General features: G+C 41.4%; 1 protein-coding gene and 1 long non-coding RNA gene across 4 annotated transcripts; one reads left to right on the top strand and one right to left on the bottom strand.

Moving 5' to 3' along the window:
- Positions 1–5,481: 5,481 nt before the first annotated feature.
- On the bottom strand, positions 5,482–11,761 carry LOC102078909 (uncharacterized). Of its 3 annotated transcripts, none has more exons than XR_003215383.1 (6): positions 11,280–11,761; positions 11,120–11,196; positions 10,581–10,743; positions 10,144–10,239; positions 9,410–9,535; positions 5,482–5,566 (listed from the first exon to the last, which is right to left on the bottom strand). It is a non-coding gene; the product is annotated as an uncharacterized LOC102078909 (long non-coding RNA). The 3 variants fall into 3 exon arrangements; XR_003215384.1 differs by having other exon boundaries at positions 9,446–9,535; XR_267770.4 differs by lacking the exon at positions 5,482–5,566 and having other exon boundaries at positions 9,344–9,535.
- Positions 11,762–14,314: 2,553 nt separating this feature from the next.
- On the top strand, positions 14,315–21,853 carry LOC109195922 (ribonuclease inhibitor-like). Its single transcript, XM_025901265.1, has 4 exons — positions 14,315–14,957; positions 20,297–20,470; positions 20,684–20,857; positions 21,032–21,853. The coding sequence occupies exons 1-4, from the start codon at positions 14,623–14,625 to the stop codon at positions 21,246–21,248; spliced, it is 900 nt and encodes a 299-aa protein (XP_025757050.1). The 5' UTR covers positions 14,315–14,622; the 3' UTR covers positions 21,249–21,853.
- Positions 21,854–23,122: the final 1,269 nt, after the last annotated feature.

The raw sequence follows: 23,122 nt of genomic DNA, 5'->3' as shown, positions 1-23,122 counted from the left end.
GACAGTGGACTCATCTCTGTGCTTGTCCTGCTAGACCTCAGTGCAATAGAAAAGAAAGTGGTGGATCTATGTTTGTGAGGCTACGTCCACACGTACACGGGTATTTTTGAAAACGGAGATTTTCCGTTTTCGTTTTAAAAAAAAATCCAAAACGAAGGAAAACGCTGCTAGGAACATGCCAAAGCAGCAGGTGGGGCTATATTCCTATCCATGTAGAAATGTTGGCCAATCGGAAGTCAGCCTGGGTGGGAAAGCATAAACAAAGATGGGGCATAGAAGCAGAACTGAGTCCTATGTGTGGAGGGACAGTAACTGTGTGTGTATATGTAAGCATTTAAACACAGAGAGTACAATTAACAGTAATGATATTTTGTGTAAGTCCGCCATTGTAGAAATTCATTTCACCAAAACAATAACCTGGCGCACAGTGTGATGTAAAAACAATGCGCACACCTTTGACGCTGCGTTTTCTCCGTTTTTCTCGTCCACACCTAAACGCAAAAACAGAGTTTTCAAAAATGTGGACGAAAGGTGCAAACGCATAGAAAAATCTACGTTTTCAAAAATACCCGGGTACGTGTGGACGTATAGCCATAGACACGAGTTAAAAAGCTGCTTTTAGTGTGTGATCAGAATCCAGGCCTGAGAGCAGCAGCAGATGGATGATGAATTACTGGATGGAAGAAGCTTCTCATTAGCAGTGAATCAGTGTGTGTGCAGTTCTCTGCAAACTCAGCAGGAATAATTAGTGTGAAGCTTTAACTCTGCCGATCCTCTTTGAATCATGGATCAGCTGAAATGTTTAAAATGTTGTTCACACGTGTTGGACTGACTGAAGCTTCCAGTCACAGTGACTCAGTGTGTGTCAGTGAATGCATCGTGTGTGCTTCACGGCTCCATCTAGTGGACTGATAGTAGAGCAGCTGATGGCAGCTTCCTCTGCCTCACACTGCTGTCTGACTGCATTCAGCTGCCACTGAGATGAAGCAGGAAAGAAGCAGCTGATATTTGGACAGCACACATGATGGAAAGGAGGATTTCAGCTGATGTGCACATGAATGATTTGTGTTTCCTCTGCAGGTGAAGGTAGAAAGTGTGTGTGAGCTGTTGTGAATTGAGCAACATGGATCAGTGTGAGGACATAGAGGAGGGAGTCCCTCCCTCTAAAACCACTCTGTGTGGGGAACATGAGAGCCAGACCAAAGCTCAGAGGTGAGATGACCATCTCTAACTGTCCATGACTCTTCTCCATGTCACAGCTCAGCACTCACATCACTGCTCCATCATTATTCACAGGAACCCACCTGGACCTCCACCCAGCTCTGTGTCCTTACACAGTGACGCGTCTGCTGGTCGACTCATTACTTTTAAAGTCCAGCCTGTGTCTGCTGCAGAGAGGTGATGTTAGTAACATGAACTCTTTGATTAAACTGCTTGATGTTGTTGGATACAAACTGCAGTGCAAACACATCATTCCCTCAATCCCATTTAAACTGTTAATAATAATAATAATAATAATAATAATAATAATAATAATAATGATAACAGATTGCATTTATATAGCGCTTTTCAGGGCCCTCAAAGCACTTTACAATGTCACTACTCAGTCACTCTCACATTCACACACTGGTGGAGGCAAGCTACAGTTGTAGCCACAGCTGCCCTGTAGCCACAGCTGCCCTGGGGCAGACTGACAGAAGCGAGGCTGCCATAACGCGCCATCTGCTCCTCTGGAAACAACTGAAAACCCACTTCAGCAAACAGGAAGTGATCAGAGCGGCCGTCCACCTCCTGTCAGTCCCTGCAAACATTTCATACTGAAGAAAAGTAGTTGATATTCCACTTTTTACTCCACCACATTCAACCATTTTGAAATTTTAGGCCACAGCATGAAACTCTTGTCACATGACTCCTGTTATGTTATAGAGTCATGTGACCACCAGGGAGTGATTTGTATGGATGTGTGTGAAACACATTCAAATCAATCTGATTCATCAATGGAAACATTTTTGGTGTAAAATGCACCAACACTGAAAACACTGAAGATAAAAACACAACAAATGAAATACGAACAAATCGAGGCTTTGAATACATGAGTGTGTTTGAGACAAAGAGATCAATGGATTGTGTGTCTGTCCTATTGTTGCATGAGGATTTTATTGTAGATTTTGTGCGTGTACGTTTTTGATCACGAAGGTGTTGAAAGGGCGTAAAACAGTTGGAGGCACAAGAGTAAACACTAGTGCTGTCAGTAGATTAAAAAAATTACTACATAATCACACAATTTTCTGTCATTAATCGTGATTAATCACAATTACTTGATCAATAGCCTGGCTGCAATTACACTTTTTCAACTTTATATTTAAGCCTGTAACAGACGTTTACACCATATAATGAAGTAAATGCAGAATAAACACAAAGAATGTTAAATGCTTCTATTCAAAGAGAATTTGAATAGTTTTCTTCAATCTTTTAACTCAGCCTCTCTCCTGTGAAATACAACTTTGAGCGGGTGGAGGGAGGTTTGGAGTCTTCCTACACCCCCGTTCTCTGCGGCCTGCTGGAGCGGGGGGGGCTAGGAGGAGGAGTTGGCCGTCCGACTGGGGTCTGGAATGTGGGGCCTCCCTGCTGCTGCGGAGTCGGGGCAGTCTGCTTCTCCCCACCGCAGGGAAAAGGGTAACATCACCTGGGTCTGGGCGCAGTTTCCCCCTCCAGGGGCAAGGGTACCTAGACTCGGGGCTTAGAGTACGCTTGGGGAGTGTGATTGTGTGTACAGCGTCTCTTTATGTCCGTCTCCACGTTGGGTGAGTGTTGAGTAATTGTATATGAGAGCATGAGGGTGGGAATAGATGTTTGTATCTGTGTGTGCCTGTTTGTCTGTGTCTTTATGTCAGGTTGGGTATCAGACGCCACCTCTCTGGGGACATCTCAGGCCCTCCAAGGTTTGGAGGCCCATCTCCCCCCACCACTTCCCCTGCCGGTGGCAGACGCCCTCAGACATCGGTGCGTTGGTGGTTCTTTGTGTCCGGGGTGGGCGCCCAGGTACCCACCGGCTCACTCCTTGGCGGCTGCTTATCGGGGCCTGGAGCCTGGGGCTCGCTCGGGCCACTTCGGGATGGGGTGCCCTCGGCCTCTCAGCCCGGGGCTCGGTCACTCAGGCACAGCTGGCTGCCGGCGGAGCTCACGGGCACGTCACTGCAACCCCCCCGGCTTCTGCTCCGCGGCTGCTGAGTGACCCCTCATCTGGGACTCTCCTCAGCTCTTTCTGGGATAGTGGCGCGGCTGCCCCTCTGTTGGTCTTCCTTGGTCTCTTGTGTTCTGGGGGCCTCTGGATGTCTGGAGTTTTGATCTCCTCCATACCTGCTTCATGCCCTGGAGGACGGGGCAGTGGCCCCCCACACCCTCTAGCAGATCATTACATGAAGGAACCTTTTAAAAACAAGCGCGTTCATGCTCACAGGTGCACACACGGGTGATCACACACACAAACTACACCCTTTTTGGCTCCTACCTCAAAGCACACTGTGCGCTGTCGATCCTACGTGCTGCACAATAATGTTTAATATTTAGTATTTACTGTCATATTCCCATATATCATTGTGATGTTGTTTATTACTCTCGTTTTCTTCTGCTTGCTTTCTTTTTTTCTTTCTCAACAGGTGATCCAGGTGATCGATATATGTATTTTTTGTCTGCTTATTCTGTTGGTTTTTGGTTTTTGCCCTTCTCCCCCGTCCCTCTTCTCAGCTGTTTTTCTTTCCCTCTTTCTTTCTCCCCTTTCTTTCCACCAGTCAAGTCTGTCCCGTATTCAGCAAGTCAAAATAAAATAAACAATAAAAGGTGAATCAAATGGACCATTACGGCAAGGCTGGGATGGTCCATTTGGTAAAGTAAATCCGTTGGGCATCTTTCTTCGCCTTTAGACAATAATTCTGATGGCAAAAGAACCAAACGGGACAGGTTTAAAAAAAAAAAAAAAAAAAAAAAAAAAAAAAAAAAAAAAAAAAAGAAATACAACTTTGTAACAAACCTACATACACTAATATATAATATATATTAATTCTGTCAAACAATTAAAATGCTTAATCACATTCATCACAGCGTTACTGTGGATTAATTTGGATTAATCACAATTAAATATCATTTGTTTTTAATGTAAACTAATCAAATTTCATTTCATGAGCAAACAGACTCGAGAGAAAAGGGCAAATTTACTCACTTAACATGTTTATTGAACGACTCTGTAAACATTTATTAACCTCCTGAATGAGCTGACCAACCCCCCCCAGGGACAGTCCTGCATACTAATGATGGGCTCTGCTCTGTACACACATGATTCTGTCAGCCACAAACTCCTCAGCTGATCCTGAGTCTGAGCCCATCTGTAAAACAGTCATTTTCTTCACAAGTCTGTCGAGGTGGCACTGATCATGCAGCAGTCTAACACACTCTCTCACTCTTCTTCAAGTCTTTGACACGAGGAAACAAAACTACGTAATTAACAATATTAATAGGTCTGCAGTTTGTTTTGTGTCATCAGTGCTTTGCATTATTGTGATACTTTAAGCTGGAAGTGCTTTGGTGAAAAGAAAATTCCTTCTCTCACAATGTGCAGAATGCTTCATGTTGGTCGACTTGTTATTTTTTTAATACTCAAATTTCCCATCAAGAGGCCAATGTGTGTTTATCATCCTCCATATTGAGCTGATTGGTTCAGCTGCCCGTCACTAACAGATGCCCATCTGCACATGTGCAGAGGTAACTCTACTTGGACAAACTGCCCAAAGTGCGTTGGTAGAAACATTTCAGGGATTTTGAGTCATTCTGCACTCCAGATGTGTTAATTCTGTTAAAGATTTTTATCATGTTAATCATAATAACAGATTAACCCCCTAACCCTAACCCTACATGTTAATTTTGACAGTACTAGTAAATCCTGTTTAATGTTCTTCTGTCAGATCATTGATTAGACTCGACTCCAAATACGAGACTCAAAAAACTCAAATGAAAAAGAAAATCAAACCAATGAGAAAAGGACTTCTTGTGTGTAGAGTTAAAACATATGGAAGTCGTTAGGTTTCAAACACTTGATGAATCTACTGCACAGTTACATTCAGGGACCTTTGGCCTCCTGAGAGCATTAGTTGATGGTTCATCACAGTTTTACCTTCCAGTGAGTGAATTCATCAGTTTGATGAAGTCTCAAAGTTTCCTCTGAGCTTCTGCAACATCATCACTTACATCACTGATGAAGGAAAATTCATAGAAAACAGAAACTATATCTTCACAATCTGAGAGTCTAAAACTTGACAAACTTGATTCAGATGAAGTTATTTGAGCAGAAACTACTGGATCTTTATCCTGTGTTGATCTAATCCTTCATGGTTCCTCCACAGAGTGGACCAGCAGAGCTCAGAGGTTCCCAGTGGTCAGTCTGCCCAGCAGCATCAAACACAGCTGGACTCCATATTTATGGTCTGTACATGTACAACAACTACTGTTACATCTGTTCTGTCCACAGTCGTCTCCATGCTGCTCTGTGTAGACCAGTGGATTGTCTGTAGGGCTGAGAACAAAATACAAATACTTCATTACATAACCTAATTACTATTTTCAGGTATCTGTAGTTTACTTAAGTAGTTTTTTTCTAGCTATTTTTTACTTTTACTCTGTACATTTTTAAACAAATATCTGAACTTTCTACTTCTTAAAAGTAGAAATGTCTTCCAAAGAGCTGTTTTCTTTTTAACAATTACTTTTAAGTTTAATGAGTACTTCAACTTTTACAGGAGTAGTTTTCAATAGTAGTAGTTGTCCTTCTACTTAAACAAAAGTACAGACTTTGTGTATGATTTTTACAATGATTCAGTTCTGATTCACAAATTCAGTTTTGTTCAGTCAGAAATATTATAATTATGATTATTGAGCTTGAATTTCACTGTTGAAAGAACCCTCTAAACCTTGTAAATTGAAAACATTAATTCCAAGTTATTTGAGTCTTTCTCTGCAACTACAAACTCAGTGTAAACTACTTTGGTATAAAAACAAAGCTGAGACTTCATCAGAGGTGTAAACATCAGGTTAATGATCCACACTTTGTGTTTACATGTTTTCATGATTACATGATTTCAGTCTGATTGGCTCATTCATAAATATTCTGTTCCAGCTGCTGGAGGACAACATCATCACTTTTGTGAAGAACGAGCTGAAGAACATCCAGAAGGTTCTGAGTCCAGATTACCCAGAATGCTTAGAGAGTCAGAGGGAGGATGATGAGCAGAGGAGGAGCAGAAAGGCACTTGTGACAATCACAGCGAACTTCCTGAGGAGACTGAAGCAGGAGGAGCTGGCTGAGCGTCTCTATTGCAGTAAGAGCACTTCTGTGAGGGTTTAAGCTAATTGATAACTTCAACAGTCATTAAACAACCACTGTTGTCCTACTGGGAGACTTCAACACTCCTGTGGGCCCTGGAGGGGCATGATTGGGAGGAACGGCCTCCTGGATCTGAATCCGAGTGGTGTTTTGTTTTTGGACTTCTGTGCAAATCACACTTTGTCCTTAATGAACAGCATGTTTGAACATAAGGGTGTCCATAAGTGCACGTGGCACCAGGACGCGGCAGGATGCTGGACAGACCTGGCACAACTAAACGTGCATGTGAACGCCTCGCAGAGGCCCTGGTCTGCAAGATCTTCAACATACACCTCTGGCAGAGCTTCAGCTGCAGTCTGAGGGAGACTGGTGCTCTACTTGCACTGTGTATAGTGCGGGTGGAGCACTGCTGACGTCGACAGAGAATATTGTCGGGAGGTGGAAGGAATACTTTGAGGACTTTCTTAATCCCACTGGCTTCCTCCTTCTGTAGAAGAAGCAGAGTCTGTGGATGAGGGGACGACTCGCCTGTCTCCAGGGCCGAGGTCCCTAAGAGAGATAAATGACTCCTTGTAGGGTACACTGTAAACCCGAATAAGTTCAGTGAACTCAACATTTATGAGGAAACTGATTGCATAATAATTTTTAAGTTAACTTACTTAAAAACTATAAGTTCACTGTAACTTAAAAAAATATGACCTGAATAAGATCAAAGAATTGAACTACCTCCAACCTATAACTTAGTATTTAAGTAACTTACAAAGTTTAATTTCACTAAACTTGTATCATTTATTTTATTTAAACTTTATTTCATTACTTTACTAACTTAAATATTATAACTTATATAAACTCTAATTACCTATTACTAGAGCTGGGTGATATAAGATTTTTCATATCACGATATGTTTTTTTCATTTCAGGCGATAACGATATATATCACGATATAAGCCAAATAACTATATATGTAAGATTTAAATTTGATGTTGCTCACAAATAAAATGTGAAATAATCAGCAGCTTGTTTTGATTTAAATATTTATTTCCCATAATAAGTTCAACAGGGCAGATGTACTTAAGGAACATGAGACTTCAGTTTCAGATAAATAAAGGCAAATATTACAAACTACACAAAAGGCAGCCGCTAAAGCGTTTAAGTTTCAAAATAGAACAAACAAAACAGACTACTAAATTGTCAATTCCACTTAGAAACAAAATATTAATTCTAAAAATAAATCTTAGTTTATTTTACAGAAAAAGAGACAAAATTGACCAACTTACATAATATTGCTTTGGAAGCGCTGTCTGAGAGAAATGTTTATGTCCAGGGAGTCGGTAACGAGGATACATTCCCTTAATTAGCTGCTTGAATCCTTCATTTTCAATCGTGTTTATTGGTAGCATGTCTTTAGCAAGAAAGTAAGCTATGGCATTCGTTATGTTGCTATGCCTCTTACCTTTTTTGTCATATGGTAAGATGCTGGAGAAAGCCGACTCAATTGACTGTTGCTGCTTCACAGGGATTCCCCTGGTTGTTTTCGATGACGAATTAGCGCTTTCAGTCAGAGATTGAGCGTGCTCCAGTGGGTGGCACTGCTTCAGGTGATAAAAAAGGTTTGTTGTATTTCCAGACTTTGTGGGAACATGCTTTCGGCACAATTTACAGTGCGCGTTACTTTTTGTCAGACTTCAAATAGCCGAAATACCTCCACACTACGGAACTTCTCTGGCCTTACCTTTCGACAATCTCTCCAACATTGGAACCATCATCTGTGTTCTCTTCGGTAACCTGCTCACCCAAGCTCTCGGTTGATTTTTCTCTAGTCTGCACTCATTTCCTCCATTACCCGGCCCGGCACAGTGGCTAGCTGCTTCCCAAACAAATACACATGTACGGCTTGGCACTTGAGCTGTACGTAACAAGTTACGTGACGTGACGCTGCGGCTGTGATTGGTTCGGCTCTGCGCTACTTAATTTTTATTGGCTATTGGGGGTTTTTTATAAGACAGGAAGAGAGAGATGAGGTCTATCGCAATAGTTTCATTTTTCTATCGAGAAAAAGTTATTTCGCAATACATATCGTTATCGTTTTATCGCCCAGCTCTACCTATTACCTATTAAACCACACGCTAAGTCTAATCCTTCATAGACAGGGTCTTTCTGTAAAGAAAAAAAAAGCTGAGACAGATTTGCAATTGCAAGTTTATTTATAACCACCTGCACAAAACTTTACATGCTTCTGTATTTGAACATGTTTTAGTGCTTATTGTACAACTTGTACAGTGAAAATTTTAAACAATATAGTGCTTCAGCCTTTTTTTCCAGCTTTCTCTTTTAAAAATAATTTTGGAAACAACATAAAAACTGTATCAGCCTGATGCTGTTATAAAACTAATAAAAGTCATTTTTATAAACATTTAAACAAAATAAATAGTCTCAGTCTACTCTTTAGCCCTTCCCTTAAACTTCAACATAAATAATATTTTTATAACAAATAATATAGTGCATCAGTTTTTCTCCAGTTGTTCCCTTTTAAAACTTTTAAAATAGAATTTAGGAAACATTTAAAACAAAAAAAATATGTATGAGCATTTTCTTACACGTTTTCATTATAAGACTAAGTTAAATAGAACACCCACCATATAAAAAAAAGCTATCTAGAGGCATGTTTGTCTCAGTCTATGTCTCAGGCTATGGGGAACAGATAGCAGCAGATGTCCTAAACCTACCTACAGAACTTTGTATGAAACTTTACTACAGTTTAGTACAACTAGTCATGTGAGGCATCAGCTTCATTGGAACAGTTTGAATTTTGCCAGCAGTATAGTGCCAGCACCTGTACGTGCTACTCTGGCAGTAAAAGATTGTTTTTGAGTTGAAGAAGACATGGTTTCAACTGTTTACCATCCTCAAGGCCCATCAGTGGTTTCTGGATGAATGTGAATGTGTTAACCAGGTTTTGGGATAGTCCAGATGCAAGACATAAAACAATCCGAACAACAAGACAAATGCATCAGCCCACTTGGGAATGTCGCCTACCACAAGCTCATCTTCCACTACAACTGCTGCACTGACCGGACTGAAGTGCTTTGGGCTCGTAGTGTTGACAATGGTCAGAATACCAACAGAGGTGATGATGATCTCTGGCTCTGGTGATTCTTCCATCTGCAAAGGACAAAAACAGTTTTGAATAAGAGACTCAGATTTAATAGTTACATGGAAAAAAGATGCTTAATTATTAGAAATCCTAACAGGGAAGGAATGTTTTCTGTAGCATTGGTTTGTGTGTATTTGTTAGCAATTTACACAAAAATGACAGCATGTGATTGGATGACATTTTCAGCTAAGATCAGGAATGACACATAAAAGAAGGAATTAGATTTTGGGACTGGCCCACCGTCTGATTCAAAAATCTTTCAAAGCCGTTACAACTTAAGACCAGCAAAGGGGAGTTCACTATTTATTTGCAACAGGATGTGCTGGAGTACATAATTGTTGTTAATGTGCTCTGCCACATAACATTGCTTTCTAGTTAGGTTATATTGTCTGCACATTTGGATTATTGACCAGCACAGCTCTTAATTTTGTAAACATTGGAACTCCCGTGCTCCTTTTTTAATACGCATGCTTCTGTTTCAGATTTGCAGACAATGAAACCTAAGACAGGACCCCATTCGGCTTATTATGTCACATTCTGTAAATATAGTAGCATCTGTGACCCAACATTTAACCTGTACTATTTATTGAACACATTATCCATGATAAGTACTTACATGCCAAACTTTGAAGAATTGTGGCTACTCCTCCCGTAGGTATATTGGAAGACCGTGCAGGACCAGAGTACGTCTGATATCAGAGTCCTGTTCTTGCTGCACAGACAGAGAAGATACAAATGAATAAGGCAAATGTATTTCACAAGTGCCTTTACACGCTTCAGTCTGGCTCAGTTCACCTCTCATGAAATATCTAAGCTGTCCAGCATTTTCAAAATAAAAAACTAAACTCCTCATACAGCAACACTAATTTGTGTATATATATAAAAGTAAATGGGATTGATGTTGGTATTTTAAATTCAAGAACTTACTTATTCACTAAATTAAAATGTCTTGGTGATTAATTTGAACATAACTGACCCAGACCTACTTTGATGCATCTTCAATCTAGTGAAACAACTACGTAATGTTATTGACACCATGCAGTTACACTTTACCTGTTTATCATATAGATTCAGCATGCCGCCCAGAGCCTCTGCAGTCTGGCCAGTTCGACCCGCTTTCTGTCTCAACAAGATCACCAGTCTGGGTGTCAGTCTGTCCAGCTCAGAATAAAACTGGTTTCACAAGTTCACATATGTGATGAAACGCAGCACAAATCTACAAAATAGTAAAAGGAAAAGAATTCTGAAAAATCTACTCAAATAAATAAAAAAAGAAAACATTTAACCTGTGAATCAATGCGAAAAGCGGGCTATTTCTGTAAGAACTCGATGATCATTGGGTCTTCCTTGACAATCTCTAGGCGACGAAGTGCTAAGGTCATCTTCATGAGATTGTCAATCAACAGGAGATTTTTGGGAGAAATGGCTATGTTTTAAACGGTAGTGTTCCAATAATTTTGTCCGGGTGTCTGAGGAGTGAACGCACAACTTGCATTTTCAATTCATTTCACTTTAGAAACCCAGTGCCCTTACTAGTCAGGTTACACTTCACTGTGTGTTATACTTGTATAACTATGCATGTGACAAAGAACCTTGAACGCTTGAAATCAAGTCCAAAAGCCCTTAATGAATCAACTCCTCCTCCTGGAATGGTCCCTGGTGTATGTTCCTGTAACATATTTAATAAGTAGTATTAGTCCAATACATTAAATACATTTTACTCATTCTATAAATTAATATACTGTAAGTTACCAATAGAGGCTGGTGGTTCCTGATAAACTCCTGGTTCTTTAGAATCCCACATCTAAGCTGAGAAACAGGGGATTAAATTATACTAAAACCATGTGCTCAGTTCAAACTGCAATTACTACTGCTGCTGTTTCTCCCAAAATTATTTCATCAACAAGTCCTTAAGTTTGATGATGAAATGATTAGAACCTCTGTATAGTTTACACTAGTAGCCTACTCAAATTTAACGTCAAATTTAGATATTTTTTGCCATTTATGTATTTAAAATAGAAAAATAAAATAATGCCAAGCAAAAATGTCCCTTTTAAATGTTTATGAAATTTTTAAAAGTTTTTATTGGTAATGTAACCCTACATGTTTACAGCTTTTTAAACTTGTGCCTATAACGTGTTTTAGAACATATGGTTTGATAAGGAAAAAGGTGGACATAAAACAGTGATTTTCAAATATTTTACCGGCTACACAGTATGAACAATAAATCAACCATCGTCCAAATACCGTTTTAGTATTAAGCAAACTACAACAATAGATTTTTCTCTAAACCAGGGCCTAATTCAGGATGAAAAACAGCTTTTGTAAAACATCACATTAAAATAGTGCGAGCAATTTTTTTTGTGTGTATATTTTTTATGCATTCAAGCCAAATGTGCTCAACGTAGGTGAATGTTTACTTGGCCTGGGAGGGATTCATATATAATTTGCCGACCTGTATTTTGTCTTCTTCAGTACATGAATAATACAACAATATTGAAATACAATTAAAAAAAACTTACCTCGGAGCTTGGCGATAACTGTGTTTAATGCTCAAATCACACTTCAAGCTGTTCAACGAAAAGAAAAACTACAACTCACGTTACCATGAGACAGCTAGCTTAGCCCAAATTTACACCGCGGCGGTTATTAAGTTAATATGTAAAACATATTTCGCCAAAACGTAACCATTACCATATCACAAAGCTTATGGTGAAAATAAGTAAACCACTGGCAATAATAATTCCCAACAACTGGTACGTGGCTGCCACTGGCATTTTACTCTCAATTTAGGCTTGCATTAAAATAGTGAGCAGTTAGCTCCAAAATGTGCGCCAACTTGTCGACAAAAAACCGAAATGACTCAACACGGACGCAACATTCTTCTGGTAACAATCGACAGCAATCATGGGAGATGATTGAATGTTAGGGTGGGTACAGTTTCCTCTGCGGTGGGGTCAGGTGGGCTGCCCCGGGTCCTGTGGGGCTGGGCGGTCCTGCTGCCGTAGGCCCTGATCTGGATGGGCCTGGGCTCCCTTGCCTTGGTGGGTGCCGAAGGACGGGGGTGCCTACTGGGATCAGCGGGGGAGCTGGCCCCAGGGAGGGGCATCTTGCTCCTCCCTTCTTTTCCTTCCCATCCCCGGCTGCCTCCCTCTTCCCGCTCCAACACACCCACCCACACAAGTAGGGCCTTGGGGTGCGGGTATGTCACCAGGGTGCAGGGGAGGCATTCCCCCCCCCTCTGTCCCCTTCTGGCCACCTGTGCCTCAATTTTATTCCACAACTTAGACATCCACATTACTCACACTCTCATAACACATACATATATAGGGCCTTGAGGGTGGGCACAGTGGACGGTCTGGTATTCAACCCCACCTCTGGCGCCGGTTCCCACCTCTCAATTTTAAATCCATGTAGACATTGAGGGTCCTCGGGAGGGCCCGTGCTAACACCTGCTGCTCTCTGGCAGCAGCACCATGCTCTCCCGTGTTTTAAATGCACCTCAGAACAACACGCAGCAACACTACACATGAGTGAGAGGAGGGAGGGTTTGGGGTCTTCACACACCCCTGTTCTCTGCTGGCCATCAGGGCGGGGGGCTGGGAGGAGGTGTTGGCCGTCCGATTGGGATCTGGGATGCGGGGCCTCCCTGCTGCTGCGGAGCCTGGGGCGGTCTGCTTGCCTCCACCCCGGGGGAAAGGGTAACATCTCCTGGGTCTAGGTGCCGTTTCCCCCTCCAGGGGCGAGGGTACCTGGACCTGGGGTATAGAGTTTGTTTGTGGAGTGTGATTGTGTGTACAGTGTCCATGTATGTCTATCCCTATGTTGAGTGAGTGCTGAGTATTTGTATATGTGTGCATGAGGGTGGGAATGCATGTTTGTGTCTGTGTGTGCCTGTTTGTCTGTGTCTATATGTCAGGTCCTCAGTCATGTCTGTCCCGTCTGTAACAACTGAAAATAAAATAAAATAAACAATAACAACAAAGGTTGATCAAATAGACCAATACGGCAAGGCCGTGATGATCCATTTGGCAAAGTAAATCCATTGGGTATCCTTGTTGGTCTTCAGACAACAATTCTGACGGCTAAAGAACCAAATGGGACAGGCAAAACAAAACCAAAACCAATCGACAGCAGCTCAAAGAATAAAAAAACAAACAGAAAATGTTGTCTTTCATTTTACTTACATACCTTCTTGCTTTGCTTTTCTTCACTTCGCTTCACTTCAGACCTCCGCCATCTTGAAAACTTTTCAGAGTATGTAGTTCAGGTTCACGAACGTACGCCATGATGTCATCAAGTCTCTTAATAACTTTGACAGATCCCTCCTGACTGTGTTGGCATGGTGACAGAGGTCAGAGGGTTCACTGACCCACAGAAGGAGGAGTACTTCAGGAAGAGATGAGGAGATGAGGAGCAGGCCAGCAGGATCATCTCCCACATCAAGACATCACGAAGCCTCCACATCATGTGCCACATCCCAGTCTTCTGCTGGATCACTGCTACAGTTCTGGAGGATGTGCTGGAAACCAGAGAGGGAGGACAGCTGCCCAACACCCTGACTGAGATGTACATCCACTTCCTGGTGGTTCAGGCCAAAGTGAAGAAGGTCAAGTATGATGGAGGAGCTGAGACAGATCCACACTGGAGTCCAGAGAGCAGGAAGGTGATTGAGTCTCTGGGAAAACTGGCTTTTGATCAGCTGCAGAAAGGAAACCTGATCTTCTATGAATCAGACCTGACAGAGTGTGGCATCGATATCAGAGCAGCCTCAGTGTACTCAGGAGTGTTCACACAGATCTTTAAAGAGGAGAGAGGACTGTACCAGGACAAGGTGTTCTGCTTCATCCATCTGAGTGTTCAGGAGTTTCTGGCTGCTCTTCATGTCCACCTGACCTTCATCAACTCTGGAAGAAATCTGCTGGAAGATCAAAAAACCTCCCAGAAGTCTGAAACAGGAGAATCTGCAGAGAAACACTTCTACCAGAGTGCTTTGAACAAGGCCATACAGAGTCCAAATGGACACCTGGACTTGTTCCTCTGCTTCCTCCTGGGTCTTTCACTGCAGACCAATCAGACTCTCTTACCAGCCCTGATGTCACAGACAGGAAGTATCTCAGGAATCACTCTAGCAACAGTCCAGTACATCAAGGTAAAGCTCAGTGAGAATCTGTCGGCAGAGAAAAGCATCAATCTGCTCCACTGTCTGAATGAACTGAATGATCGTTCTCTAGTGGAGGAAATCCAACAATACAGGACTTCAGGAAGTCTCTCCACAGGTAAACTGTCTCCTGCTCAGTGCTCAGCTCTGACCTTCATCTTGCTGTCATCAAAAGAAGATCTGGATGAGTTTGACTTCAAGAAATACTCTGCTTCAGAGGAGGCTCTTCTGAGAATGCTGCCAGTGGTCAAAGCCTCCAACAAAGCTCTGTAAGTAAATATGTGATCATCACTTAATTCTTAAAATCATGGGAAATAAATCAGACGTGCTCAGTTCAAAGAACACTTTAAAAAAAAATGTAAAAATAGTGAATTAAATGATCACCAGTCACTCAGTAAATATATGGTATTTTTAATGTTTCACTCCAGCATTTCTAAAACACACTTTGTTCCGTAACTCTTATCAAAGGACAATCCAGACCCAGCCTATAAGAACATGAGCTCTGATGCTTCAGCCCCTCTGACAGGTTCATTGTACTCAGCTTGATCACTTGTCTCCAACTCCAGCAGTTTGTGCTTTAGAATAAAACAACCAAACTTCAGCTACCAGACTTCACCTACATCTTTTTCTGATGTTCGTAATTTAAGTTCAAGTTTGTATCTCACTTTCAGTGCACACTCTCCCCTTTTAAATATAAATCTCTGCTGTGCTGTCATGTTTTCATCCCATATGGAGGGAGAAACTCAGTCTTCATTACTGAAATTGCCTCTAAGGTCGTGTTTCTTGTCAGTAATCATATCTAACTGTAAGGCTTCCATAACCAGGGTTGACCTCTGGCACACCAGAGGTCACCATACATTATGTTGGGTCACTCCTTGGCCCATTCATCTGCTTCCCTATCCACCCATGACGTCATGGACATTAGGATCACTGACCCTCTCTAGGCATCCTGTGACTTAGCGAACCAGACAACCCCATGTCATCTCAGTGGTCTTAATAATAAAAGGCCTGCTCCCACTTGAGAACACTCCATGGGTAAAGTTAGGTTCTTCCTCGGTCCCTCTCTCATTGAAATCAGGCCTCCTGCAAAGGATACAAACACCTTCTCCTCCTACGGCTCTAACTTACTCTGTTCCTCAGTTGTTCTCTTTATTCAAACCTGATTCAACCTAATATCACTCAAAACATGAACCTAATTACGTATTTGGTTTTTCGACATTTATTTCTATATCTTGATCAACATCACTCAGCATTTGTAAAACTCTTAAAGCCCTGCTTGCACGTCTCTGCATGTGCTTCCTGTTGCTCCTTATCTGATCTGACCCTGGTGCCTTAACTCTCATCTAAAGTCACCTATCACAAGAAAATGTATCAAGAAAATCACTATAACTGCTTATTCTACTAAAGAATCAAAGAAAAACAACCACTTTAATCACTAAGTGTAAGCACATAGTTAATTGCTCCTAGATAAATTTCATCATAGCTAAAAGCTGAACTCTAACTGTATTTTAGAACTCACATTTCCTGCGTTATAACCTGTTTTAATATATCATTTTATTTCATTTTTGCTGCTCTTAATGTTATGATACATTCTAATTTATACTTTATCAGACTCAACCAAAATATATATAAGCTTCTCCCTTTGCTTCTGTTTTAAACAAAAACTTGGTCACTTCAACAAGCATTTGTTATTCTGTAACTGCATTTTATATAATAAGACTAATTTAGAGCTGCATGTGTTATCTCAATATGTTCCATGTCACCCAGTTTAGTTACAAGCGAAACTCCTATTCAGTTAAATGCTAAATGGATTTCAGGCCTTTTGCCTGGAATCAATACTGTCATGTGTGTTGCTGAACTCTATATGTCTGTAAGCGTGTGCAATCCTTCAATAACTCAGGTCATTCTCACAGTAGATTGGCTAATCACAACGTTAACCAAAAGTTTGTGACCCTCAAGAGATGACTCTCTGAGCCACAACTCCGTTAAAGGCACAGAATGCAATGTGTATGAAATCATCCTCATAAAAAGCTCTCCTCTACCCTAGAAATAAATCTATTTACTATCTGTTTCTAAAGCCTACATTATAACAACTTATTCTAAAAATCAAAAAGAAATCACACATTTTCTACTCCTAAAATCTTCACTATTTTTCCCCATTATTATTATTCCCACAGTGTCCCTTTAAGTTTGGTGTACAACTCCTTATGAACACCGCATTTTATCTTCTAAACCTAACTCAGTTCATTTTAATCCTTTCTTTAAAAATAACATTCTCTGCCCCAGTTTTACCATATCTAAATTATCAAACCACCCCAATAGTTATTCAATGATCCTACAACCCATTTCAAATTAAACAAAGTAAACCTTAAATCCCTCTCTTTTTTGACACATCTCATGTGGCAAAAAACTCAACATGCTTCACCCAAGTTTAACAAATTAAAAGGAAAAAAGGTTAGTCATATCATTTCTCAGAACAGCTCAGCAATCCTCCTCTCCGTTATTTTGCTCCGGCCCTAAAACCTGTGTTTAAGGAATAAGATCAATTTAATCATCATGTCAAATCTTCTTGAACTCCTGCTCCCTTCAAAGTCTGGATCCTTGGAATTTCCTGGAAACAAAACCCGTACTTTACATTTCATATTCAACTCCCCCTCTATGATCCAGTCTGTGTCATGACAAAAATAAACTTAAACAGAACTATTATTAATCCTATGTTACCTCAGTTAATGGTAACTTGAGTTATATCAAAAAATGTTTCCCTTTTAGCATTTTATAATGTAATAACATGGTCTACCCCAAATCAATAAAACAGAAATTCACTCAAATCACTCAAATTCACTCATCAGCATCCCCAGATTTAAGTCTCCCACTTGTCCTGCTTATGGCAAAAGCAAAACAAAGCATCCCCTTTCTTTTCCTCACACGGTAAATTTGTCCACATTTATTCATCCCCACCTTAGTCCAGTCACTCACATTCACTCACATGCATTCACACATGATATTTTTGCTGATACTGCAGCCTTCTGCGCAAATAATGAAATGCTCCACATCAGCAAAATGAGCTCAATCATTTGTTTTATTTCGTTTTCCTTTTTAGGAAAATAGTTCTCTATACTTTTGACTGGATTGAATCGCTACAATCCTTTTTTAGACAGAGACTCGCCGCCAATCAGGTCTCCTCCTCAGCCAATTATAATTTGTAAAGCCCACCTGCTTTTTGTACTTGGTAATTTTGACAGCGCCGTCAGTTCACTCTCTTCCAGGCCTGCTTAGAACAAAAATGAAAAAAAGAGAGCTGATTATTAGCTCATCAAAGTACAAAACAAAATCACCTCACAGGTTTTTTCTGAGTGCACTACTACAAACTTTCGGGCCCCTCTCAGACCTATCCATATTTAATCAAACTCCCTCTCTTGAAATAGAAACAACAGCCTCGAAAATCTGAAACAATCTCAAAGTTCACCCGTTCACTGCAACCTGGACCTCATCACAAGCTGCACCATTTTACACACAACGATGTCTCAGGCTTCCGACCCAGCCTCAGATATAAGCCCATTACGACAACATATCCTCACTAAATTATAAATTTCCTGTTCACATCTGCACCTCTGAACAGACCTGACCCCCGTAATCAATTATCCTGTTACTTTATCATTATATATTTCGCCAAATAATCCTCCACAGCCAATGCTGTCTCTTGAACTGAAAGCCTCCGACACACACGCACACAGGAAGTGTCTTTGCTCCAGCTAATTTGCATAGTGACTCATCTCCACAAGTCAACTTGACAAGAGAAATACATGTTTAAACCTTACCACATTATTTAATTATTTTCATTTTCTTTCTATACTAATCACTGGTTTTGATCACTCAGTACGAGAGCACTCCTAAGTTACTCTTTTAGACTACTTCAATCACTTTTCTTTTGTTTGTTTTTTCCATAACTCACTCCCCTGTCGTACAACCCCTTTGAGTCAACTTCAAGCTTTAAGTCTATTTTATTAACCATTCACACCATTCTATCACTCATACAAGTAGCAAGCTGATCTTCATTGCATATGCTTGTGTTCTTAGCCAGGTTTAATCAATGTCTATGCATTACTCCTCATGAGCTTGTCTTTGTAAGGTTAATGCATTTTCTGTTTGTGTGTGTTATTTTTGCATCTATGGTTTCGCAGTCTCCCATACACCTTCCCAATTCTCCAGTTAAGCAGTCAGTTTTCTCTTTCCCCGAATTACTAGCCCAAATTTTAATTTCCCACCTTAAATGATAACGCTCCTGGTCTTCAGCCAGGTGTTAGGGCTTGCTTTTCAGGTTCATGGACACATGATTCTGTGAACAATTCAACCAGAAACTTGCCTTAACTTATCCATTGATGTTAACCTACAATTTCTTCCGACTGCTGGATCTGGAGAACTGGTCCAGGTCTGCTTTACTCCTGAAAATAACAAACTAAGACATTTTCATTATTATCACCAGTGTTTAAATGAGCCACTTCTCTCTCTTTCCTGTCACAAATACCAGTTATGTCATGTTTATGTCATGAATATGAATGTAAGCATTTTCTTCCTCGTTACATTTCATGTTAATTGAGTGTAAGCTGCTTTCTTCGTCGCATGCCAGGTGTTCATCTTAATTAAGTGTAAGCTGCATCTTCATTGCATCCTATTTGTGCTCTTCATTGCATTTTTATGTATTCACATTTAATTTATGCATCTTTTCACTGGGCTTTAGCTTCAAACTATCTCACTTCTGATTCATTTCAAAAATAATTTCACATGTAACAATTTGTGTATGTGTGTTTTCTATTCATTAATATAGTTGTCAGTTATTTTCTTTCATTATTCTTACCTTTTCTAATGTTTACCTCTTTGTTATGCTGTGGTGGACATCCCTAAACAATCATGAGATCCGGCTTCCATTTCAATCCAATCATATCCTATATTCTCGCAGTCAAAGTCGTCCAGCTTCATCTCTCACTGGTCCTTTTTCATTCACAGTGTCCTGTCCGGGCTTCAAAGCTCCAGCAAACACAGGCTCAACTCAGCTGTTGTCTTCTTCTCTGTTTCTTTACAGTCTTTTCTTTTAGGTTAAGTCCCAGCATGGCAAAATATCACCTTCAGTGCCTTCAGTCTTATTTTCATTTACTCTGTTTTCTTCTCCATTCATCTTTTCAGTCTTCTCTTCCAAGATTGCTCCAAGCATAGCAAATATGAGAGTCAGTGCCTTCAAGCAGACACATCACACTGTTCTTCACCAGCATGCATGTTGCATCACGTGCTTTCTTTCATACTGCTGGACTCATCAGTCGTCGTCAGTGTTACTGCTTTCGCTTGCACTGTCTTTTAGCTTCAGTTAATTCTTCAAGTCCACGATGTTCTGTCGGTCCTCATCAGGAAATTGACTGTCCTTTGCGTTTCTTCTCAGAGTCAAGGACAAAGTGAGAGATCAAGCCGCACAATTTTGAGCCAAAGACTGGCTTATTTTCTCCCAATTCTGTTAATCTATTGTTCTGCCGCTGTACTCAAGGTTCCAATGTTGAGAGAAGTCCACCTGTATTGGCACACTAAAGCATAGAATTAGTATCATATTCATTTCTCTCAGGCTGAGCAGCTGTAACGTCTCAGAGGAAGGCTGTGAAAATTTGTTGTCAGTGGTCAGCTCCCAGTCATGTAGTCTGAGAGAGCTGGACCTAAGTACCAACAGCCTGAAAGCTTCAGCAGTAAAGCTTCTGTCTGCTGCAGTGGAGAGTCCACATGCCAAACTGAATATTCTGAGGTCAGATCAATTTGTATTCTGTTTAGTTCTGTTTGTTTATATGTTTGATATTTGTTTTTGTTCATATCTTTATCCAGTTATCTTTGTTTCATAGCATTTTAATTCATTTCCAAGTTAAAGTGAAGTTTTACTAACCTGCTCAGCACAAGACAATAAGCTATTGCACCCTGATTACACTTTAACAACAATCTTTTTTCATGTTTTTATCTTCAGACTTAACATCTGTGAACTCTCAGAGGAAAACTGTGAAGCTCTGTCCTCAGTTCTCAGCTCACAGTCCTCTAGTCTGACAGAGTTGGACCTGAGTATCAGAAAGCTGCAGGATTCAGGAGTGAAGCTTCCGTCTGCTGGACTACAAAGTTTAAACTGTAAACTGAATACTCTGAGGTCAGATCAGAAAACATTTTGTTTTTAGAATTATTAATTAAAGTTCATCCTTATGATGTTATATCTTAGTATGTTAATGTTTCCTTTAAAAATAGAAAAACAAGAGTTAATGTTGTGAAATGTATTAACAAACTACATGAGTACTTGTTTTATAGATGGTCTTTTATTTTTCAGACTGAGTGGCTGTAACCTGTCAGAGAGAAGCTGTGAAGCTCTGTGCTCAGTCCTCAGCTCCCAGTCCTCTAGTCTGAGAGAGCTGGACCTGAGTAACTCTGACCTGCAGGATTCAGGAGTGAAGCTTCTGTCTGCTGGACTAAAGAGTTCACAGTGTGCAGTGGAAACTCTCAGGTCAGGATCCAAACTTTTCCACAGATGGTCATTTGAAATGTGATTTATATTATTGTATAAACAGGTAACCTTTATACAGTTGTCAAGTGAACTTTTATTTACATTTGAGTGGATAATTGGACTCTAAATTACTTTTAAAAGTTGTTATAGTCATGTCTTTGTTTATTTAAAAAAATACTTCATGTACTGCCTAATTTAAAGATTTAGGCTCCTTTGGGCCAATAATATATATATATTTGATTTCTTTAGGAATAAAATTAGGAGCATATTGGCGACTGCTGATTGGTTCGCTGTTTGTTTTTTATTCACAGTACTTACAGTACTTGTCAAAATGAGATGTTTATCTTTTCTTCTACAACACTTGGAGCCACCATATCTTCTTTCTTGATTTATTCATTACAGTTTGATTTAAAGAATATTAGACTCGTAACATAATAAATATATTTCTTTCACTTCTTCTTGAGAGAAAGAAAGGGATGACTGGGTGAGCTCCAGTGGTTCATCCCAGCAGAGAGAGCGGCACACTGGGCTCCAAATGATCACAGTAGTAATGGCCATAGTTCGATAAAACAGGCAGTCTTACCCAGTAGATAATGCAGGGTTCTGGTGCCGATGTGGGGGAGGGGACTCCATCCATCCATCCATCCATCCATCCATCCATCCATCCATCCATCTTCATCCGCTTTATCCGAGGCCGGGTCGCAGGGGCAGCAGCCTAAGCAGAGAAGCCCAGACCTCCCTCTCCCCAGCCACCTCCTCCAGCTTATCCGGGGGAACACCAAGGCGTTCCCAGGCCAGCCGAGAGATATAATCTCTCCAGCGTGTCCTGGGTCTGCCCCGGGCCTCCTCCCGGTGGGACATGCCCGGAACACCTCACCCAGGAGGCCCCCAGGAGGCATCCTTGTCAGATGCCCGAACCACCTCAACTGGCTCCTTTCGATGTGGAGGAGCAGTGGCTCTACTCTGAGCCCCTCCCAGATGGTCGAACGTCTCACCCTATCTCTAAGGGAGAGGCCAGCCACCCTTCGGAGGAAGCCCATTTCACGATCTCGTTCTTTCGGTCACTACCCACAGCTCGTGGCCATAGGTGAGGTTAGGGACGTAGATCGACCGGTAAATTGAGAGCTTTGCTTTTACACTCTTCACCACGACGGACTGGTGCAGCGTCCGCATCACTGCAGCCGCAGCACCAATCCGTCTGTCGATCTCCGGCTCCCTTCTCCCATCACTCACGAACAAGACCCCGAGATACTTGAACTCCTCCACTTGGGGCAGGAACTCATCCCCGACCCGGAGTGGGCACTCCACCCTTTTCCGGCTGAGAATCATGGCCTCAGATTTGGAGGTGCTGATCCTCATTCCCGCTGCTTCACACTCGGCTGCGAACTGCTCCAGTGCGAGCTGGAGGCCCTCACCTGATGAAGCCAACAGAACCACATCATCCGCAAAAAGCAGAGATGAGATTCTGAGGCCACCGAAGTGAAAGCCCTCCGCCAGTTGGCTGCGCCTAGAAATCCTGTCCATAAAAATTATGAACAGAACCGGTGACAAAGGGCAGCCCTGGCGGAGCCCACCACCCACCGGGAACGAGTCCGACTTATTGCCGGCAATGCGAACCAAACTCTTGCAACGGTTGTATAGGGATCGAATGGCCCGTAGCAATGGGCCAGACACCCCATACTCCCGCAACACCTCCCACAGGACACCCCGAGGGACACGGTCGAATGCCTTCTCCAAGTCCACAAAACACATGTAGACTGGTTGGGCAAACTCCCATGCACCCTCAAATATCCTTGAGAGGATAAAGAGCTGGTCCAATGTTCCGCGACCAGGACGAAAACCGCATTGTTCCTCCTGTATCCGAGGTTCGACTAACGGACGAACTCTCCTTTCCAGCACCCTGACATAGACTGTCCC

This window comes from Oreochromis niloticus, linkage group LG19 (assembly GCF_001858045.2).
Source record: "Oreochromis niloticus isolate F11D_XX linkage group LG19, O_niloticus_UMD_NMBU, whole genome shotgun sequence".
Taxonomy (NCBI): Eukaryota; Metazoa; Chordata; class Actinopteri; order Cichliformes; family Cichlidae; genus Oreochromis; species Oreochromis niloticus.
The sequence above is the reverse complement of the archived record's forward strand: the minus strand, read 5'-3'. Positions and strand labels throughout refer to the sequence as shown.

Coding starts and splice junctions, on each gene's coding strand:
- LOC109195922 (XM_025901265.1), top strand. CDS start 14,623: ATGTCACAGACAGGAAGTATCTCAGGAATCACTCTAGCAACAGTCCAG. Junction 14,958..20,296: donor AAAGCCTCCAACAAAGCTCT/GTAAGTAAATAT, acceptor CATTTCTCTCAG/GCTGAGCAGCTGTAACGTCT. Junction 20,471..20,683: donor GCCAAACTGAATATTCTGAG/GTCAGATCAATT, acceptor TTTTATCTTCAG/ACTTAACATCTGTGAACTCT.